At 46.1% G+C, this 23,150-nt stretch overlaps 1 protein-coding gene across 1 annotated transcript in view; it reads left to right on the top strand.

Moving 5' to 3' along the window:
• PDZD7 (PDZ domain containing 7) overlaps positions 1–23,150 on the top strand; it is a 170,731-nt gene that overhangs the window by 44,986 nt on the left and 102,595 nt on the right. Inside the window, exons 10-11 of the mRNA XM_030204729.1 lie at positions 6,657–6,698; positions 10,509–10,690. Of these exons, the coding sequence (XP_030060589.1) occupies positions 6,657–6,698; positions 10,509–10,690 (224 nt within the window). The remainder of the gene's footprint in view (positions 1–6,656; positions 6,699–10,508; positions 10,691–23,150) is intronic.

The following is a 23,150-nucleotide window of genomic DNA, read 5'->3' as shown; positions in this document are numbered from 1 at the left end:
AGGAAGGGAGACAGAGCTGCTGATTCACATGGAAGCGAGAAACAATCTTGGGCAGAAAGGAAGGCACTGTGCGAATAGTCACTCCTGCCTCAGTGAACTGCAGAAAAGGCTCTCAACATGAGAGCGCCTGGAGCTCGGAAACTCTTCTGGCTGAAGTGATAGCCACCAAAAAGACTGCTTTCAATGTCAGGTCTTTCAGAGATGCCCTCGACAAGGGTTCAAAAGGCGGCTTCTGCAATGCTCTTAGTACCAGGTTGAGATTCCACGCAGGCACCACTGAGTGCAGAGGAGGGCGCAGGTGATTAACTCCCTTGAGAAAGCGCACCACATCTGGCTGCGAAGCCAGGGAAGCACCCTTCAGGCGGCCCCTGAAGCAAGCCAGAGCCGCTACCTGGACTTTAAGGGAACTGAGCGACAGGCCTTTCTCCAGACCTTCTTGCAGGAACGCCAACACTGAAGAAATTGGAGCAGTGAAGGGAGAAAGTGAGCCTGCTTCACACCATGCTGCAAAGATACGCCAAACCCTGGCGTAAGCAGTAGAAGTAGAGCGCTTCCTCGCTCTCAGCATAGTGGCGATGACCTTGTCTGAGAAGCCCTTCTTCCTCAGACGCTGCCGCTCAATAGCCAGGCCGTAAGACCAAAGGGGGAGGGATCCTCCATCACCACGGGACCCTGATGTAACAGGCCCTGCTCCACTGGCAGCCGCAGAGGATCGTCGACTGAGAGCCTGATCAAGTCCGCATACCAGGGACGCCTGGGCCAATCCGGACCCACCAGGATTACCCTGCCGGGATGCTTTGCCACCCGGTCTAGCACCCTGCCCAACATGGGCCAGGGCGGGAACACATAGAGAAGCTCTTGTGTCGGCCACTGTTGGAGAAGAGCATCTACTCCCAGGGATCGAGGGTCCCGTCCTCTGCTGAAAAAGCGCGGCACTTGGCAATTGGCCGATGACGCCATCAGATCTAGGCTCGGCTGGCCCCAGCGCTTCGTGATGTCCAAGAACGCCTGAGCAGATAGCTGCCACTCTCCGGGCTCCAAGGTATGGCGACTGAGAAAGTCCGCCTTGACATTCATGACTCCGGCAATGTGGGCCGCTGAAAGCTGCTCCAGGTTCGCTTCCGCCCACTGGTAAAGATTCATAGCCTCCTTGGCTAGAGGGGCGCTCTTGGTACCTCCCTGGCGGTTGACATAGGCCACAGCCGTGGCATTGTCCGACAGGACCCGTACAGGCTTCAACACCAGTACCGGGATGAACTCCAAAAGCGCCAACCGAATGGCTCTGAGTTCCAGGAGGTTGATAGACCACTTTGCCTCTGCAGGAGACCAGAGCCCCTGCGCTGTCCTTCCCAAGCAGTGGGCTCCCCAGCCCGACAACGAGGCGTCCGTCGTGACGACAATCCACTCTGGGGTCACCAGAGGCATTCCCGCAGACAACTTGTCTGTCTGCATCCACCAGCTCAGCGCCTTGCGCACTGCTGAGTCCAAGGGAAGGCGCACAGCATAATCCTCCGACATCGGAGTCCAGCGCTGCAGCAAAGAGTGTTGAAGTGGTCTCATATGAGCCCTGGCCCAGGGCACAACTTCCATCGTGGCCGTCATAGAGCCCAACAGCTGCACATAGTCCCAAGCCCGAAGGGGAGAGGCTACTAGGAACTGGTCCACCTGAGCCTGAAGTTTGACAATCCGATTGTCTGGCAGGAACACTCTGCCCACTTGGGTGTCGAATCGAACTCCCAGGTACTCCAGGGACTGAGTCGGGCGCAGCTGGCTCTTCTCCCAGTTGATGATCCATCCCAGGGAGCTCAAAAGAGCAACTACCCGGTCCACAGCTTTGCCGCACTCTGCATAAGAGGGGGCTCGGATCAACCAGTCGTCCAGATAAGGATGGACTTGTACCCCTTCCTTTCGTAGGAAGGCCGCGATGACCACCATTACTTTGGAAAAGGTCCGCGGAGCAGTAGCCAACCCGAAAGGGAGGGCTCTGAACTGGAAGTGTCGTCCCAGGACTGCAAAACGCAGAAAGCGTTGATGAGGAGGCCAGATGGGAATATGCAGGTACGCTTCCTTGATGTCCAAGGATGCCAGGAACTCTCCTGCCTTCACTGCCGCTATAACAGAGCGGAGAGTCTCCATGTGAAAGTGCCGCACTTTCAAGGCCCGATTGACCCCTTTGAGGTCGAGGATAGGCCGGACAGAACCTCCTTTCTTTGGTACCACAAAGTAAATGGAGTAACGTCCCTTGCCAAGCTGACTTTCTGGCACCGGAACGACTGCGCCCAGGCGGATCAGATTGTCCAAAGTCTGCTGCACTGCCACAGCTTTGACCGGAGACTTGCAGGGAGAGAGTACAAACCCGTCTTTTAAGGGTCGGCAGAACTCTAGTTTGTAGCCGTCTCTGATGACTTCCAGCACCCACGCGTCTGAAGTTATTGTGGTCCACTCGCCCAGAAACGAGGACAGCCGTCCTCCAATCTGCACTGGGGCGTGGACCAAGACCCCGTCATTGGGTACGAGACCCTGGGGGAGGACCGGAGGGAGCACCTCCGGGACGGCGGTCTCTGCGAAAGGAATGCTGCTTGGGGGAGAAATTCCTCTTGAAGGAAGAGGGGGCAGAGGAACCCGACTTGCCCGGGCGGTACCGACGGGCTTCCTGCAACCGTCCTCTGGAGGTACCGGGACGAGTACTAGCCCGAGCCCTGACCTCTGGTAATTTCTTGCCCTTAGACGTGCCGAGATCGGTCACGATTTTGTCCAGCTCGACCCCAAAGAGCAGCTTGCCTTTAAAAGGCAACCTAGCCAGGCGGGGTTTAGAGGCGTGGTCAGCAGACCAATGTTTCAGCCAAAGCCACCGCCGCGCAGAGATTGTCTGAGCCATGCCTTTCGCTGAGGCCCTCAAGACATCATACAGCAAGTCTGCCAAATAGGCTAAGCCCGATTCCAGGGCCGGCCAATCAGCCCTCAAGGAATGATCCGAGGGGGAAGCCCGCTGCACCATAGTCAGGCACGCCCTGGCCACATAGGAGCCGCAAACTGAGGCCTGCAAACTTAAAGCAGCCGCCTCAAAGGACGACCTTAAGGCCGCCTCCTGTCTTGGGCGTCCTTTAGGGCCGTGCCACCTTCCACCGGCAACGCCGTTTTCTTAGTCACCGCAGTGATTAAAGAATCCACGGTAGGCCACAGATAGGCCTCACGTTCACTCACAGCCAAAGGATAGAGGCGGGACATAGCCCTAGCCACTTTAAGGCTCGCTTCTGGGACATCCCATTGAGCCGAAATTAAGGTGTGCATGGCATCATGCACGTGGAAGGTTCTAGGCGGGCGCTTCGTCCCCAGCATAATGGCAGAGCCAACAGGGGCTGAGGGAGAGACGTCCTCCGGAGAGGAAATCTTCAAAGTGTCCATGGCCTGTAACAACAGGTTGGGCAAATCCTCTGGGCTAAAAAGCCGCGCTGCAGAGGGGTCATCCGCTCCATCCGAGCGGGGATCCGTCTCCTCCAAGGAATCCGCAAAGGACCGTTGGGAGACCTCAGACATGCTGCCCTCATCTACATCGGAGGAGACAAATTCCTCCAAGGCCTGGGAATCAACCCGAGGGCGTTTACCTCTGGGAACCTCAACCTCTTTACCAGACGAGGGAGCAGGGGCAGCGTTGTGCATGAGGAAGGCCTGATGCAGCAGCAAAACAAACTCGGGGGAGAAACCCCCCAGACTGTGCACTTCCGCAGCCTGGGCAACAGCCCTAGACGCACCCTCAACCGGCGCTCGCAATAGCGGGGGAGAGACATGCTGCGCATCCAAAATGGCGTCCGGCGCGAAACTCCGCGAAGGAGCCGCGCGGGAAGAACGGCTCTTAACTTTAGCCGCTTCTGTGCCGTCGCCCAAATTAAGGGCGTTCATGGCAATAATGTCTCCAACCTCAAGGGCGGCCCAAGAAGAAGCCGTCCGAGCCGCGTGGCCGGCCAAGATGGCGGAGGCGAGGAGCGGGGGATGGGCGTTTATGGCGGGAAAAACCGCCACGCCGGAGGAAGGACCGGGACATTCATCGGTCACGAAACTGTCACCCAACAAAGGCGAATCAGGCTTTAAGACCCCCGCATCCCCTCTAGAAGCGCTCAAGCGACCCGGGGAGCGACCCTTTGCGCCCTCGCCCTCCGACGCCATATGCCACGAGGAGAAGAATCGGGGAACCCCCTGCCCGCTATAAAAAGGTAAAAATTACCTGCTGTCCGCTCCGAGTTGTAACGACCTGGTGTCCCAGTGAGTAGCTGCAATAGACGCTTAAATAAACGTCGAAATAAACGCCTTTAAGGACGTTCAAAAATTTTTTTTTTTTTTTTTTTTTTAACGGAGCCAGCGGGAGGGGGGAGAAAAGGAGGGACCTGGCACCACCAGGTTTGCACTTGCTCAAAAGAGCCCTCAACCCCAGGCACTCAACAAAACCTAAAAATTAGGCTTGGAGGCCTAGCCAGAGCTGCTGCTGTGTGTGACCACCACCTGCTGAGATAGAGAACATACTGAGGAGTTTCCGGCAGCACATGACCACATATAGGGAGGCAAAAGTTTGCTCTCTATCTCCACCTGCTGGTAGATGGACACAACCCACCAGTCTATGGATTGATCAGCTTGATGATATGGAATGGGGCATTACTAACTTGTGCATTTTCATAGAATGAGGGCGGATACGCACCTAATGTAGGCTCATACATTTGCACCAGGTTTTAGTTGGTGCAAATTAGTGGCATAGCTACAGGGGGCCACAGGGACCTGGGCCCCCCAAAAAAATTGGCTCTGGGGCCCTTGGTTTGGTTGGCAGGGGTACCCAACCCCCACTAGCTGAAGTTTCTTTTGTCCCACTCTGGTCTGGCTACATTGCCAACCCTGCTGTTCTCAGTTGTGCCGTTCACGCTCACTGAGCATGTGCAACAGTTTGCACATGCTCAGTTTCATTAAAACAAGTGTGCACAGTGTGATTGAGAATAGAACAGGGCAGGCAATGTGAGACTAGCATGGGACAAACGCTTCAGCTGGCGGGGGTTGGGGACCCCCGCCAGCCAAGGTACCATCATGCGGTGGGGAAGCACGGGGGAGGGGCGCGGGCAGGTGGGTCAAAATGTGCCCCCACCCCCACTTTGGGCTCTGGCCCCCCCCCCTCCCCGTCAAGGTCTGGTTATGCCTCTGCTGCAATGGCCATTCCTAAAGTTAGGTGCAATTCCTGGGCATAAGTGCTATTCTATAAACCAGGCTTAAGTTTAAGTGCAGCCTATAGAATAGCATTTTTTTCAGTGCCATATGTAGAATTCAGCCTTTTGGCACCCAAGTTTCAACACCATTTATAGAATTTCCCCCATTATGTGCTAGATTCTGTATATCACGCCTAAAAAATTGGCATGGAAAAAAAATACACCTAGGCGTATTCTATAAAGTACACCTAAGTTTAGGCGTACTTTATAGACGATGCCTAAATTTTGGCTTGGTTTATAGAATACACTGAGCGCTTGTCTACTTGACTAAATTTAGTCACGGGCAGTTATGCCAAGTTAAACTTATTATAAATGATGCCTAAATTAGTTGCAGACTGGGTGAAGTTTATAATTTTTTATGTATTTTGATTTTATTTGTTAAATTTTATTTCTGTGCACCTATGATCCTGGTTTACATTTTTTTTTTTATCTTAACAATCTTTGCACTGCTGGAAGGAAAGTGTAATGTTGAGAAGAGAACTAACAAGCTGAAGATCAGCTATACACCAGACTTCCAATCTGTGTTTCACCAAATGCTCTGTAACTGTCCAAGGCTTACATAAGTATTGGCACACTGGGACAGACCAAAGGTCCATCAAGCCCAGCATCCTGTTTCCAACAGTGGCCAATCCTGGTCACAAATACCTGGCAAGATCCCAAAAAAGTTCAATATATTTTATACTGCTTATCCCAGAAATAAGCAGTGGATTTTCCCCAAGTCAATTTAATAATGGTCCATGGACTTTTCTTTTAGGAAGCTGTCCAGACCTATTTTAAACCCTGCTAAGCTAACTGCCTTTACCACAATCTCTGGCAACGAATTCCAGAGTTTAATTACATGTTGAGTGAAGAAACATTTTCTCCAATTCATATTAAATTTACTGCTTTGTAGCTTCATTGCATGCCCCCTAGTCCTAGTATTTTTGGAAAGCGTGAACAGACGCTTCACATCTACCCATTCAACTCCACTCATTATTTTATAGACCTCTATCACATCTCCCTCAGCTGCCTTTTCTCCAAGCTGAAGAGCCCTAGCCGCTTCAGCCTTTCCTCATAGGGAAGTCGTCCCATCCCCTTTATCATTTTCATTGCCCTTTTCTGTATCTTTTCTAATTCCACTATATCTTTTTTGAGATGCAGTGACCAGAATTGAACACAATATTCAAGGTGCGGTCATAGCAGCCAGCCATAGGCATGGGAGACTGGATACGTTCATTACTGTGGGGTTTTCCCCACATTTTATTTTCGCTTTCACCTGGAGGAGAGCATCTGCACCTTTTTGCCATAGCTTGTCACTTCCATTTCTTCAGAGTATCTCTCCTGAGTGCACAGTTCAGGAAAAGGTTAGTGTGGAAAAAAAAAACTCTGGTTCACATTTCTGTTCTAATATCTGTTCGTGTTCTTTGGTTTCAGATAACACCAGCCAGAAGTTTTCCATCAGGAACCTGAAAAGAGGTAAAAGAAACATACATTCTTCTTCTCTTAAACTTGTTTTTCCTCTTTCCGTTTCCATCCCATGTGGGACTTTACTTCATTGGGGGATTGTTGAAGTTTTTCCCATTCTTCGACCCTCAGATAAATGAAGTCCTAAATCTGAGATTTCCAGCCAGGCAGAGATGCAGGCAGCTCTTAATTTAGCCTTACAAATTCCGTTCAAGCAACACAAAGTTTATCCTGGCGTCCAGGTCCAAATTCCTCTATCCTCACCGCCTGCTGTATAAAAAGAAACCCTGACTGGCCCATTCCCTGGGGTGAAGCACTCTGAGCTCTTGCCTTGTGAGATAAGAAAAGGTTTATGTGAGAATTATTACTGTAGCTCTTTCGTCCTGAGAGGCAATGCTTTTGTGCACAGTTACAGCAAAAACTGTGTCAAAGACTGGGAGTTTCATCCTGTCGTTGGCTGGGTTGCTGCATCTCCACACTCCATTCAATCTCACAGTGTAACTAGATATAAACATTAAGGGTCTGATATTCAAAAAGGGAACATAAGAACATTGCATTAGCCATACTGGGTCAGACCAATGGTCGGTCCATCTAGCCCAGTATCCTGTTTTCCAAATAGTGGCGAAGCCAGGTCACAAGTACCTGACAGAAACCCAAATTGTGGCAACACTCCATACTACAAATCCCAGGGCAAGCAGTTGCTTCCCATGTCTCTCTCAATAGCAGACTATGGACTTTTCCTCCAGGAATTTGTCCAAACCTTTTTTTAAACCCAGATACGCAAACCGCTGTTATCACATCCTCCGGCAAAGAGTTCCAGAGCTTAACTATTGGTTGAGTGAAAAAAATATTTCCTCCTATTTGTTTTAAAAGTATTCCACGTATCTTCCTCGAGCTGTACTTGTAAATTTAGGAGTCTAAAACAGGCTCCTAAATTTCTGTCTGATTTTCAGGCAACCTTAGGAGCTTACCTGGGTAATTCTGTACCTCCTATTTAAGCACCCCATGGACATGTGGTAGGAGCCTAAGGGTTAGTGCAGTGGCCTGATAACCAGGGAAACTGGGTTTGATTCCCACTGCAGCCCTTTGTGACTCTGGCCAAGTCACTTAACCCTCCATTGCCCCAGATACAAAATAAGGAGCCCTTTTATTAAGCTGCAGTAGCACTAGCGCGTGGTTACCATGTGCTAAAAAGCACTATCGTGGGACACACTGAGGTGTACCGTGGCAGTGCACCACTCGGCGTGTGCTAATCTCATGCTGAAATATATTTAGTGCCGGAGGCATGCCTATGGATGGATCAGTGGTGTTCCTTGGTCGGCTGTCACCCTGGGCGGATCCCAGGTGCAGCAACCCCTGCTGCATTAGGGTCTAAGATACCGGCTAGAACAACTAGCCAAGTGTGAGCAGCCAGTTGCTTTAGCTCTCTGAAAACACCTCGATATCTTGGACCCTGATGCAGGAGTAAAGAATTTGCCTATGCGAAACGCTGGTCATCGTTGCTCCTGTGGAGTTGAGAAACTGGCTGGGACGCTTGCCAAATTAAGTGTGCCTTTTTGAGAATTGTTTTGGATTGGCTTGTTACTGATAGTGAACACTGTTATGTTTAAATCATAAGGAAGGTTTTTTTGCCGATAGTGAAGAGATCATGATTTGATCAGTTGAGCTGTATAAGTTGAATGGCTTGGAGCTCTTTTGAGACTTTTTCCTTCCTATTTTTGCTTATTAACAGCTATATCTACTGTAACTTAGCCAGCAATGGTAAGGATTTGAAAAAAAAAAAATAAAAGCCCACTCACCACCACGGGCTGAATATTGACTGGTTAATGTTTAGTGTTTAAAAAGGCTTGATATACCGCAAAATCCAATGCATGGATCAATGCGGTTTACATTATACTAAAAACATATAACATAGAACAAAAAATGGAACTCCAAAAAATCCAATAGTAAAGTATACATTCGTTCAGCAAAAGAAGACAGACAAAAATAAAACAGAATGTAAGTCCTCTGGAGACAAGAAAATAACTACTGTATCTGAATGTAACTTGTATTGAGCTAAATACAAATAAACATGGGCAGAGAAGGGATGAGGACTGCATACTCCGATTAAGGTGCTGTAATTACTATGTGCTAACCATCACTTTTGCAGTTAAAACAAGTTCACTTAGCACCTCCTAAATAGGAGGAGCTAAATGCAGCCATGTTAATTGCAATTTTACATGTGCTAGTCCAGTTTTCAGTGCAGTAATAACTGAGGACATATTGGGCACAATTACCACTCAACCTTTGCACGTGCACGTTTTAATTTTTGCTGTTAAGGAAGTGCAAAATCTAATGAATTTCAGTTAAATACCCCCTCCCCCCCTGTTACTAATAACTGGGTTTAACAGTAAAATATTGCATCTTAATGGTAGCCATCTTGATAACTTCCCCCCTTGAGAATTATTTTTAAAATAGTCCACATATAAATGGCCAAGTAACAAAAGAAGGATCCAAAAGTATACAAATCAAGATGACAAAAAAAAAAAAGCACAAGAGGGCCTCTAAGTCTGGAACAATGGTACAATCTTTAATGAAACTAGACTTTGAGCCCGTAAAAACGGGCTATTATAGGAAGGGGGGGGGTTGAAAGGCCCGCCCCCACCGCCGAGTTCGCCGCTGCCCCTCCCCCTCCGAGTTCGCGCCCCCCCCACCGAGCCGTCACCACCCACCTTCCACCCGGCCGGGCCCTCGCTCCGCTATTGAAACAGCGAGGGTCCGGGAACGCAGCACTGAGCTCTGCTGAGCTGCCGACGTCGGCCTTCGTTCTTCTTCTCTGCCTGTCCCGCCCTCGTGTGAAGTAACCTGTTCCGGGGCAGAGAGGGAGCTGCAGGCTGCAGCGAATGCGTGAACTCAGCCAATGCTGAGCAGGCGCGCGCCATGGCACCCCCCCAGCGGTGTACATCCAGGGTGGACCGCCCCCACCGCCTCCCCCTTGGTACGCCACTGATAGGGGTAATCCCATTTTACAAAGGGAATGTACGTTTATGGTGGATTAAAAAATTCCCTGTTGAGTTTCATACCAGCTCCAAGCCAGACTCATTTCAGCTAAGCTTTACAGGAGTGATTAAGGGAATAATTCTCCTTAATGTCCCATTATTTCTGCCTAAAAAAAAAATTGCAGCCTCACTATTTACACATCTAGGTTTGTAAAACTGGCAGTTGCAGTGGAATATATGCCGCTTACATATGGAGGTTGTGAAATCACTACTTCCATGTGGAAGTACCAAGTTTTTGCCCCTTATTTTTGCATATTTGTAAACTGGCTGCTCCCGCTGCGCATGCTGGAAAAATGTCTGTCCCTGTAGGAAGTTTCAGCAGAGCCTTTTGCAAAATGATGCCTGAATTGAGCCCATCCCAAATCTAGACATCTGAATTCCAGTCTCAGCGTTCTATGTAAATGGGCCTCCATGAGCCTTTTGTAGAATATACTGGAAACTGTGAACATCCTGACTTCAGTGTCCCATTTCTTATCCAGATAACCTATGCAAAATTTGAAAATATTGTGTGCAGAAATTTATTTTTTTTTGCACAGAAATTTAAAATTTTGCGACCAGGATCCTTCCAGGAGTAGTATTATGTAGAAAATTGGTTTAGAAACAGAAACTGAAATCAGATTGGCACCCACTGGAGCAGCAGCCAGATATGTATTCTGTGTGTTGCACATATATGATGAAGGGAAAAGGTCTGCTTGTGCTGATCACCTCTCTTCCAAAATCCACCCCTCAGTCTTGCAGTCTCTTGGGCTTCCATGGGTTTAAATATTTTTATTATTCATCATAGACAAGGACAGAAGCTGTTCCTTCTTCATCTTCAGCGCACATAAGGACTCCAGTCGGAATTCTTCTCAGCATAACGGTAGCCCACAGGACTCCATGGAGGACAGACTGGCAGCCACTGAGAACATGGCACGCAGGCTTCTTACAGAAGATGAAGTGTCCGCCATCCTGCGTCACTGCAGAAGGGTAACTGGCCATTTATAGAAATGCATTCACTGTCTGCAACCTGCTTTTTCAAGCAGTATTTTATTACCAAAGTTGAACTTTGATTTGATTTGATTTATTACTATTCATTTTGACCATTTTTTAAAATTGAATATATTTGAGGTATCCAACATTTCTCTCCTTCCAGACTTTCTCAACCGCCCATCTCCCTGTGCTCACAAGGGGTCAAACACTGTGTATACTTTGTACCCGTAGGCTCTGCACCAGTTCTCAAAGTGAATGTATTCGTACATTTTTGCCTTGAAACATGTTGGGGTCCCTTTACTAAGGTGCACTGGAAAATGGCTTGCGGTAGTGTAGGCACGGGTTTTGGGCGCGCATTGATCCATTTTTCAGCGCACCTGTAAAAAAAAAAGGCCCCTTCTCTCGGATTCTTTTTTATGTAATGAATTCGATGAAATTGCTCCTCTTTGCCTTGTTAAAACCTCTGGACCATGCTGCTCTCTTTCTTCAAAAGCATCAGTTGCGATGTTCTGAATGTTTCTGTTGCAAGCACGGAACACCGGAACCTGCTCACATATGTAAGACATTATAGTGATATTACACAGTGCAAGAGCCTTACGTTCTAATAAAAAAAAAACTGTTCTCAGTTTTCAACACTCGGATACAACCCTGCTCTCCATCAATTGTACCAGATTCTCCTACAGTCAATGTTCTGGCTCAATATTTTTATACCAAGGTTAACTCCCTACAGCCAGCTTTTCCACTGGTAGCTGATATCCCAAATTCTAATTTTCGAACTTCATCCCTCAATGCTCAATGGTCATCTTTTAATCTGCCTTCTGAAGAGGCTATTTCCAGAATGCTTACGGGAATGCATTTTACCACCTGCCCACTAGATCCTATTCCTTCCACGTGGATAAAATATCCCTCTCTCAAACTTTATTGCCCTTGATTCATTCAATCACTTTACATTCATCGACAGACGTCTCATCCCTCCCTTGTTAAAAATTGCATTAATCAGTCCAAAACCTAAGAAACCAAAAATTGATCCTGCTGACCAGCTCCCTACAGACCTTTGCCTAATCCTCCATTTTTAGGAAAAATCATTGAGAAGGCAGTTTTTATACATCTACAGACTCACCTTGAGTCAGTTTTGGCTTTACATCCCCACCAAGCTGGCTTTCAAGTAGGCCACAGCACTGAAACCATTGTGACTGCCTTGTTGAGTGAGTTTCATGCCCATTTCGAAAGTGGCTGCATTGCCCTGGCAGTCTCCTTCGATCTCTCTGCAGCGTTTGACATAGTAGACCACAATCTTCTTCTTTAAAGACTACTTTCAGTTGGCATTACCGGTACAGTCTACAAGTGCTTCGACTCGTTTTTTTTTTTGGGGGGGGGGGTTTTACAGGAGACAACCTTCAGAGTTACAATCAATTGATCATACATCAGAAACTTATCAACTCACCTGCAGAGTACCACAAAGTTCAATACTCTCTCCAGCCCTTTTTAATGTTTTTCTTAGTCCGTTAGTTCTACTAATACAGTCCCTTGGCTTCAGTGTATACGTCTAGGCTGACGATATTCTCATTGTTCACTATACCTCTTCTCACAAACTGGATTTAACTCTCCTACGTATTCGCCTTGACAAAGTTGCCTCTTGGTTGTCTGGCAATCATTTAGTATTGAATCCACAAAAAGAACTGTTGTCTATTGGCTTACGGGTCATGTCTCCTTCTCAACTCTTATACTAGTCCTTTTTGGACTTCCTGTGCCAACAGTAGATCATTTCATATATGTTGGAGTCATTCTAGACTCCAAAGTAACGTTGTCATTTCAAATTTCCTCAGTTCTTAAATCCAGGTTTATAGCAATACAATTTATGCAGGAATCACTAAGGGGGTGTTTTACAAAGGCATGCTAATGATTAGCGTGCGTTAAACGCTAGAGACGCCCATAGAAATATATGGTTTGTTTCTAATGTTTAGCGCGCCTTTGTTAAAGGACCCCTAAGGCAGAATTGAAGCAACTTCAAACCTTTCAAAATACAGCAGCTAGAATCCTATGCCATGTTAAACGTAAGGACCATTACTACTACTACTACTATTTAGCATTTCTATAGCGCTACAAGGCATACGCAGCGCTGCACAAACATAGAAGAAAGACAGTCCCTGCTCAAAGAGCTTACAATCTAATAGACAAAAAATAAATAAAGTAAGCAAATCAAATCAATTAATGTGAACGGGAAGGAAGAGAGGAGGGTAGGTGGAGGCGAGTGGTTACAAGTGGTTACGAGTCAAAAGCAATGTTAAAGAGGTGGGCTTTCAGTCTAGATTTAAAGGTGGCCAAGGATGGGGCAAGATGTAGGGGCTCAGGAAGTTTATCACTCCCCTGCTTATTGGCTGCTAGTTGAATATCATATACAGTTCAAACTCCTCATGTTGACAGACAAAGCACGTACCATGGGAATCCCAGATTACTTGGCCACTATGACAGTTCCTTACGTCCCTCTCTGAGCCCTTAGATCATTGGATGGTCCTTCCCAATCCCACAAGAGCTCACTTAGAATCAACAAGAAAGAGTGCCTTCTACTTCTTGGCATCTTCTCTTCAGAGTGTCCTCCCTCTGGTTCTTGGCTCCGAGCAATCTTCCACCAAATTTAAAGTCAATCTAAAGAAGCATTTTTCACCCTGGCTTTTGGGGATCTGTTGGGACATAATTGTCAGTGACGGATGGGTTTGGCATCAAAGTGGTATCACAGCCAATCTGATTCTGTACAGTTTGTCTCTGTGGATGAATGATTTCTGTCCTATATATTATGGTATTCTTTTCTGTTCAATTTTAGATTTTATTGTAAATCACCTTGATGTGCTCCACAATTAAAGGTGATCTTTTCAAATACTAGTAAACCATTGGGATTCTGACACTAAAGAATATCTTTAATACCCGTCATTGATAAAACTTCAAAACTGAACAAGATATTTTAGATAACTTTAAACAATTAAAGAAAATGATCGAATCCTTTTTTTTATATTTTAATTCTTATTCCATTCCTGGTATTATGTTCAGGTCTTTATCTGCTGTCTTCTACTGTGTTTCTTTTAACGTCTACGAAAAACTTAACCACGAATGGAAATAAGTCAGAATGTGGCTCTTCTGATCTGTTTCAGAACTGTATTGTCAATATCTCTGCAGCACATGTAAAGAATGTGATGAATATTCATTAACAGCAGCGAGTGGTTTTTTTTTTTTTTTGAACACCGGCCACATTGTTTAAAATAATACATTTATTCAGCACTGCTATATGGATAGGTGACAACAGAGGATATACATGGAAAGTTCTTGCTGTCAGTGACTAAACATATACACCTGGATTGTAGAAATGTTGCTCCAAATTTGCATACGATCCTCAGATCCACACAAACATTAGTTCTAACAAGCCATCAACAACCAGTAATTGGTTGGTAACAATCATTTATTGACATTAATTGGTACTAATTTGCATTTCCACGCGGAGCTGGCCGTGCGCATTTCTATAACGGTCCGCACCCACATCCTCTCCTAAGCAATCTAAATGGCATGGCAATGGGAGGGGCAAGAGGCAGGTCAGGAGCATTCCGAAAAATCACGTGCAGTGTTATAGAATTTGAGAGATGAGCACCCCAGTGGCATGCCAGGATTTACCAGGTTTCAGCTGCAGTAAGTAAAGGGGTGCTTATCCTGGAATGCCCTTTATAGAATAGTGCTAAGTGCTGATTTTTCCTGGTGCCTATTTTTAGGCACCATTTCCTGAATCCGGCCTATAGCGGTGATATTCCGCCAGCAGCCCCCTCATTCCATAACAGATCACTTAAATTTACATGCTGGTTTGCCTGCCTAATTGCTATTCTGTAATTACACGCATAAATTGTTATTCCCCCTGCCTGGCACCTCCATATTTTAAAAATGGCGTCCGAGACTCCCTGTGGAAGTCTCGCAAGACTGTTGAGACCCACGAGACTGCCTTGGTTTCTAAATATGTCCTCAGGAACCCTCATCCTGTCACCCATCATGCATATTTATGAACTAGACATGCATGAGCTTACCAGCATCAGGGGTCCCTAAAGACAGGTTTGGCAAGTGCTGGTCTAAAGATTGTTTAAGTTGTAGTTCAACACTAGGTGGTACTATTGCATCAAAGATGACAGCTGTAGTAATTTTTGATTCTTGTGTCTCACAGTATCTTAAAACTGACTTGTGTATCACGTCATGCATTAGAATGTTATAATGTTATCTGTTTACATTAGTAGAATTCAATTTTATTTCAACAGTTTTTGACAGAAACTGTTTGGCGCTTCTTGGTCACTAATATAACAGATACCCATATATTTCTTAGGATCACAGATATAACTCCAGTACTTCCTAATCTTTTGTGACTGTGACCCCATGATTGCAGCCAAATAAAATTGTGTGACCCCCCCCCCCCCCCCCCGAGGTGCAGAATAATGATACACCTATGGAGAACCCATCTAGGTCATGATCCCAAAGGCAGCTTTAGGGGTCTTTTACTAAAGCCAATGCATTCCTATGGGTATCTCTAACGTTTAACGCATGCCCAATTTTAGCACGCGCCATAAACATGAACACGCCTTAGTAAAAGACCCCTCTTAGTTTTTTGTTTGTTTGTTTTAATTTGCAAATGATCTCACAAGCAACACATACTTGTTACAAAAAAACAGAGATATACAAGAAAAAAATAAGTAAGAATTTAACTAAACAAATTCAATCTCTTCCTTAGACCTCAACATGAGGGGGAGTGTCCTAGATTACAAAGTGGAGAAAATAAAGGTGACACATCTAGATATAAGCTATAACACATTTTATCCTCAAGTTACAATACTATATTCCACTAGTTATTAATACCTCTAGAGATTTTCTTAAGGTTCTGAAAAGCTCTTAATGTTGCTACTAATTGGGTTTCTGCCAGGTACTAGTGACCTAGGTTGGCGACTGTTGGGAAACAGGATACTGGGCTAGATGGACCATTGGTCTGACCCAGTACAGCTATTCTTATGTTCTTATGAGCTGGAGCAAAAGAGGTGTACTTCTTACCTAAATAACGGACTAAACACTTGCACAGGTAGGCTAATGAAAAAGTAGCAGCCAAATTCTTTGTCTCAGTATGCATTGCCAAGAACTCAGTGGCGTACCAAGTGGGGGCAGTCCGCCCCGGGTGCACGCCGCTGGGGGGTGCCGCAGCGCGCACCTGCTCCGAATTCGCTAAACTTCTTTGCTCGTTCGCTGCAGCTCCCTCTGCCCCGGAACAGGTTACTTCCTGTTCCGTGGTAGAGGGAGCTGTAACGAACGAGCAAAGAAGTTTAGCGAATTCGGAGCAGGCGTGCGCCGCGGCACCCCCCCCCCCAGCGGCGTGCACCCGGGGGGGGTGTCATTTCGCCAGAGGGGGGGGGAAGGTGTAATTTAGTGGGAAGGGGTGCGCTGCACCTGGGGGGGGGGGCGCATCGGCGCTCCGCCCCGGGTGCCATCCAGGCAAGGAACGCCACTGCAAGAACTTCTTCCTTCTATCCTGCATCACCTTAGTGGCATTAGGATATCTAGTTCAATCACTGGTATTAAGTCACCTAGACTACTGTAAAGGAATATACGCAGGATGCAAAGAATAACTTGTAAAGAAACTTCAGATTGCACAAAACACAGAAGAAAGACTAATCTTTGGCAAATCCAAATTTGAAAGTTCCAAGCCCCTTCGAGAGAAATTGCACTGGCTCCCAATAAAGGAACGAATTAACTTCAAAATCTGCACCCTAGTCCACAAGATTCTTTATGGAGAAGCCCCAGGATACATGAACACCCTAATCAATCTTCCAACCTGGAATACATCAAGCACATCCCGTTCATTCCTAAATCTCCATTATCCTACCTGTAACGGATTCAAATATAAATCCACTTACGCTTCGTCCTTTTCCTTAATCAGCACCCAATTATGGAATGCACTGCCAAAAGCTGTCAAAACTACTCAAAACCATCTCAACTTTAGGAAATTACTCAAGACCAGCCTATTCCGGAAGGTCTACCCCAGGCTCCAACATAAAACCCAAAGTCCTTCAAAACAGCATATAAATGGGCTATTTTGGACTCTCTTACCTTTACCCTTTTTCCTTTATACCCTGTTCTTTCTATCCACTCTGACTACCACAATCTATTTTGCGAAGACTGAGTGGAGGTTTGAGCGAAAATGTAGAGTTATACCAAAGAGACATATCAACGGGGCTTGACCATTTGGAATCTTGTTATTATTTGGGATTCTGGAATGTTGCTGTTATTTGTGATTCTACATGGATTGTTGCTACTATTTGGGTTTCTGCCAGGTACTTGTGATCTATATTGGCCACTGTTGGAAACAGGATACTGGGCTAGATGGACCATTGGTCTGACCCAGTATGGCTATTCTTATGTTCTTATTGTATAACTACTGGACTGGCGATAGCCTTTTTGGTCTATTGTAAGCCACATTGAGCCTGCAAACATGTGGGAAAATGTGGGATATAAATGTGATAAACAAAATTTTTTTTATTTTTATTACATTTGTACCCCGCGCTTTCCCACTCATGGCAGGCTCAATGTGGCAATGGAGGGTTAAGTGACTTGCCCAGAGTCACAAGGAGCTGCCTGTGCCTGAAGTGGGAATTGAACTCAATTCCCACTGTTCCCCAGGACCAAAGTTCACCACCCTAACCACTAGGCCACTCCTCCACTCCATATATCAACAGTTTCTGACTGCAAAAATGTCATTTGAGAGTTGCGTAAATACATTTTCATTAAAGCATTCAAATATAAATGACACTTATAAAGTAACTCTTTCATGAACTGTAGATAAATCTTTCAAGGCGTTATCATCTTGAACTTGTGCGTGAGGTCCCTCAGCAAGTCCCGTTGTTTCTCTTGAGGCATTTGGCAAATAATAAATCATGTTAAAAAGGAGGTATAGTATTTGGAGGAAACTTCAAAATCTCAATAAGGTGTTTCTTGACGTACTCAACAGGATCTAAACCAAGTGCCTTGTTCAAACCAACATTGTACAATAGTTAACTCATTTACTATGGTAGAGACAGTTCCCCCGATATTCAGCTAGCAGCGGTCAGCATTTTATTAAACTTTGATCGTTGCTGGCTAATTTATCCACTGATATTCAGTGCTGGGCCATGTCCGAGCACCGGCACTGAATATCGGGGAATAATTTGGGGCGGACAGGCTGCTGGAACTTATGCGGGCCTGGCCAATAGTCAATCAGGGACGCATATGAATTAAGCATGCCCCAGCTGAATATCGGGCCAGGGTCATATAACTTTTTTTTTTAATTAAAAAAAAAAGCCCCTTTGCGCCACTCCAACCCCCCTGACAATAACCTTCTTTCCTTGCCCACCTCAGCCCATGGCATGAACTCCCCCTGCCCCCCCCCCCCACCCAGCAGTCTAGGTAGACCCTCCCCTGGGACAGCTTGTAGCTCTGGTGGTCATTGGGGACAGGAGTGCAAGCCCCTCGCTCCTGCCCCTTGCGGCCGCTGAATGAAAATGGCCACTGCAACCTCTCGTGGCAGCTCGTGGTACTACACAGTACCGTGAACTACCGCAAGAGGTAGTGGCAGCCATTTTCATCCAGCAGCCGCGAGGGGCCTGTGCTCCTGCCCCCAATGATCACCATGGACCACCAGCGCTTAGGCCTGGAGGGAGGTTCTACCTGGATGGCTAGGAGGTGTGGGGGGCCCTCGGGGAGGGGAGTTCATGCTGAGAGGAGTGGCGAATGAAAGGTTTATTGTCAGTGGCAGGAGGGGGCGCAAGGAGGCTTTTTTTTTTTAATTAAAAGTTATGTAGCCCTCACCCAATATTCAATGTCAGGACCTGCATAGCTAGGCTGGCCAAAGTTAGGACAACTTTTGGCCGATTAGCTATGTGGGTGCAGGCACTGAATATTACCGGCACCCGCATAACTCTGGGCTCCTCCCTAATACCACCCCTGACCTGCCCCTTTTTTTTGGTGGCAGTCAGTGGCAACATTCAGCGACACTTTCTTTAGTGCTGCTGAATATGGGGGGAGGAGTGTAGGCGGCAATAAACGATTTAAACGAACTGGAGCCTCTTCTACCTTCTTAAATCGCTTTGAATGTCAGCCCCAGTATCTTTAAGTTCTTTCATTTTAGACAGAGTTTGCTGGAAAAATCCCATGCTTTCTTGATTGACTTTCTCAACAGTTTGTGATAGCAAGTCAACCTTACCAGCAAAGCCAGAAATCTCATTCGTCACTTTGTAGACCATCAAGTCCAGCTTTTTCAGGGCCCTTCAAATAACCTCCAGGGTCACCACTGCGGATTCAGACAGACTAACCACATCCCCTGGCATCTCTTTCACAGCAGCTAATTTCACAGTGCCCTTGCACCCCATGCTGCAAGAATCCAACTCAGCAACATCTGCTTCCAAAGGACCCGCGGACAAGGCACAAATCTCTGCTGGACAAGGCGGTGTAGTGGATGCCAGAGGGGACAGAGATACATCTTGCCCCAGTAGTACGGACACTCCCTTGTCCAGACTTGCAGCACGGCCCTCTTCTGTCAGCTGTTCTTGAGGCTGTTCAGAGGCATACCGCTGAAGCATTTGATGCACAGGGGAAGAGGTTCTGGCTGGCGCAGGAAAAGCCTTCAGAACATCCTTCCGCTTAGTATGAGGCATAATTGAACAAAGAAACAACAGGAAAAAGCAGAAACGCTAAGCAGGTATGTAGCTCCAAATTAATGTGCCACGATCTTGGACACTGTCCCTCCCAAAGGCAGCTTTAGTGATCCCAGTTTGGGATCCCAACCCACAATTTGGAAAGCTCTGCTGGCTTAGGGTTTGCCACGGCAGCAGCACCCTTGTTTGGTGTGCTGTTCGTTGAGCATTGGGGAGGAATAGTTAATGCCCTGTTTAGTATGCATATGCATGCTACTTGTGGTCAGAGCCAGCGAGCACGTGAAATAATGCCTCTCCACAGTGTCTGATGCTGTTGTTGTTCCTATATCATATTCTTCTGCCAAATGTTTCCCCGACACTCCCTTTCTTAACTTGTCCATGTCGATTTTGTCTTTTAATGATAAAACAACCCTTTATTCTTTGACACCATTTTACACACAGCACTGTACTGTAGGAAACTTTCTGCATGGGAGTCGAGAAGAAAAGGAAAGGGCAGGGCTTTTCTCTTCCGCGTCCCTGCTCTCGTTGATGTAATTTCCTGAGGGGCCTTCGCAGGCCACGCGGATGAATCTCTCAGATGGTACAATGTGGAAGATTTAGAGAAGGGAGAACGCTGGGCCACCAGCGGAGGAAATGGAGACAGGTGGATGGTACGCTGCTGCAGGATGGACCTGTTCCCACCCTGGCTCACCCGTACCTATGCCACCATGCGCCGGTCCAGATCATTGGACATCTGGTTAATCGGTGTTCCGCTGTACTTTGTCAGCAGATGGGCACAAGGTCAAAGTGCACATGTATGCACACAAATTATAGAATGCTATAACTTAAGAGCACTCATGCATACATCTAGGCGTCAGCATTTACACCAGTCATAGGACTGGAATAAGTGGTCCTGTCTAGATGTAGTCATGTTCTTTGCCCCTTGCGGTAGTCTGTTGTACAGAAATGTAGACATCTACTTTTATGTTTAGAATAGGCTAAAAATAGATGCTATAACCAATGCCTTTAGTAGGCATCCTGTTAGTGCCCAATGAGAGTTAATTCTCTATTTATGGAATCTAGCTCTAAGTTAGGCGCTGGGCTGATGTACACTAAGCTGGTATTCTGTAAAGAGTGTGCTGCATGGAGTGTCCTTTATAAAATACTAGTTTAGCACGTATTTCGTGCCTGACTTTGGGCGCAAACGTTTACACCTTCTAAAGGCTAGTGTATCGTTTATTCATTTACTAGACCGTCACTTATTACAAAAGTAAGTCATAAGTACATAAGTAATGCCACACTGGGAAAAGACCAAGGGTCCATCGAGCCCAGCATCCTGTCCACGACAGCGGCCAATCCAGGCCAAGGGCATCTGGCAAGCTTCCCAAATGTACAAACATTCTATTCTCCTTATTTTTTTTCCAACCTTTCTTTCCCCTTTTTTTCCTATTCTCTCTCTCCCCCCTTCTTCTTTCTTCTCCTCTCTTATCCCTTTCCGTTATTTTATATTTAGTTTTGTATTAAACATTATCTTCAAATACATCTCGAAAAAATGCGTTTTTAAAATTTTACGGAAACGAGTATAGGAGTCTTCAAGCCTAAGTCCTTTAGGAAGGCAGTTCCAAAGGGTAGGAGCTAAGAAGAAGAATGCAGATGCTCGCGTTGATTCCCATCTGGCTTTAGATGGAGATGGAATTACCAATCTATTATCTGTCAACGACTGAAGTGTCCGCGCTGGTGTATAAGGGATAATAAGATTAGACAAATACGATTGGACTAGATAAGTAAAATGCTTTGAGTGTCAATGTAATTAAATGCTCATGCCCAAATAACGGCAATTAGACATGCAAATGCAGGTATTCTATAATACTGCGCCTAATTTCTGGGAATGCCCCTGACCCACCCATGCTCCTCCCATGACCACACCCCCTTTGGAGTTGCACACTGAAATTTAGGCAAGAATGTTATAGAATAGGGAGTAGGGCAGATTTAACTAGAATTTAGGATTGTGCAGAGTAAACATTTTTTTTTAAATAATAAAATTAAATCTCCTAATTACTGCCAACTAAGTGCTTGTTAAAACCAATAATTGTCAGCACCTAATTTGCTCATTAGTTTATGTGCAGATCTGGCATCCATACCCAAACTTAGGTGACCTATTCAGAATCCAGAGATAGCTAGTTAAATGGCCAAAAGTTCTGAATGTATATATGGGGATTTTCTAAAAAAAAAAAAGCACTTGCTTCTGGCCACATACGTGTTTTTGAATATCAGGTTTCCAGAAGATATCGCAAAGATCCTGTAAAATTAAACCAGTGACCATCACCAAATCATATAAGACATTATTTTGTTTCCCACAGTACTCTCTACGCTCTTTGAGTTTACAGAATTATTTTTTAATTTAAGTGGCAACCATGGCAACTTAGGGAAATCCAGCCACAAAAGTAGGGAATTCCAAGCTGAGGGATGTCCTACCCCCTCAATCCCAACTTCATGCAGTTTCACGTGGAAAGAAGCTGCCCCAAGTAGTGGTAATCCCAACAGGTCCAGGAATAAAAAGGAGTACTACTACTACTACTACTTAACATTTCTAAAGCGCTACTAGGGTTACGCAGCGCTGTACAAATTAACATAGAGGGACGGTCCCTGCTCAAAGAGCTTACAATCTAAGAGACAAGTGAACGGTCAGTCCGATAGGGGCGGTCAAATTGGGGCAGTCTGGATTTACTGAACGGTAAGAGTTAGGTGCCAAACGCAGCAATGAAGAGGTGGATTTTAAGCAAAGACTTGAAGATGGGCAGGTAGGGGGCTTGGCGTAAGGGCTCAGGAAGGTAGTTCCAAGCATAGGGTGAGGCGAGGCAGAATGAGCGCAGCCTCATAAGAATACATAAGAATAGCAATACTGGGTCAGACCAATGGTCCATCTAGCCCAGTATCCTGCTTCCAGCAGTGGCCAATCCAGGTCACAAGTACCTGGCAGAAACCCAAACAGCAGCAACATTCCATGCTACCAATCCCAGGGCAAGCAGATTGGTGAAGCAAGACCTCCCTTGGCCGAAGCCATGCTGACTCTGTCCCGTTAAACCATGTTTGTCAACGTGTTCTGTTATTTTATTCTTTAAAATAGTTTCCACTATTTTGCCTGGCAATATTAACCCCCCCCCCCCCCCCCCCAGCAGAAGTCACCCATGAAACACAAGACTGTTAATTTTTTTTCCCTTATGATTCAGGGACCTGTAAACCAGGTTTTCTGTGCTACTGTCAACCCATAAGACTGGCCCAAAGGAGTGCTATTGAAGGATGTTCTCACTAACTTGAACATCTTTGCCTCAGAGAAGACACAAGCAGCTGTTTTGAGGAGATTTTTAGCAGAATGTGAAAAAAAAAACTGCCACAAGCTAGATTGATGCCCACGTGAAATGTGATTAATCTGGAGCTATTTTCAGAACTTGGGAAGTGAGAGTGTGATCATCCAGAATGATGACTCTTGTAAAAGGAAACAGCTGTCATCTAGGATTTAGTGGTGATGCAGAAAGGACAAGGATGCAAGAGCTGTTGGGGACTGGACATTTTAAAAAAACATAAACCAAACTAAAGTTGGAGAAAAATGAAAGGAAGGGAGTTTTGTTGCAGTTGAATCTGGGCGGGCTCCATTTCTGTGCTTGTTTTAATGCCTGGCATGTTACCCAATAGATACAGTATGTTCTCAGTCCTGGAACTGGAATCTGAAGATCACAGACCCCTTAATGACAAAAATGTCTTTATGGCATCAAACTGCACTC

Source organism: Microcaecilia unicolor, chromosome 5, assembly GCF_901765095.1.
Source record: "Microcaecilia unicolor chromosome 5, aMicUni1.1, whole genome shotgun sequence".
NCBI classification, from domain to species: domain Eukaryota; kingdom Metazoa; phylum Chordata; class Amphibia; order Gymnophiona; family Siphonopidae; genus Microcaecilia; species Microcaecilia unicolor.
This window is presented reverse-complemented; position numbering and strand designations above follow the sequence as displayed.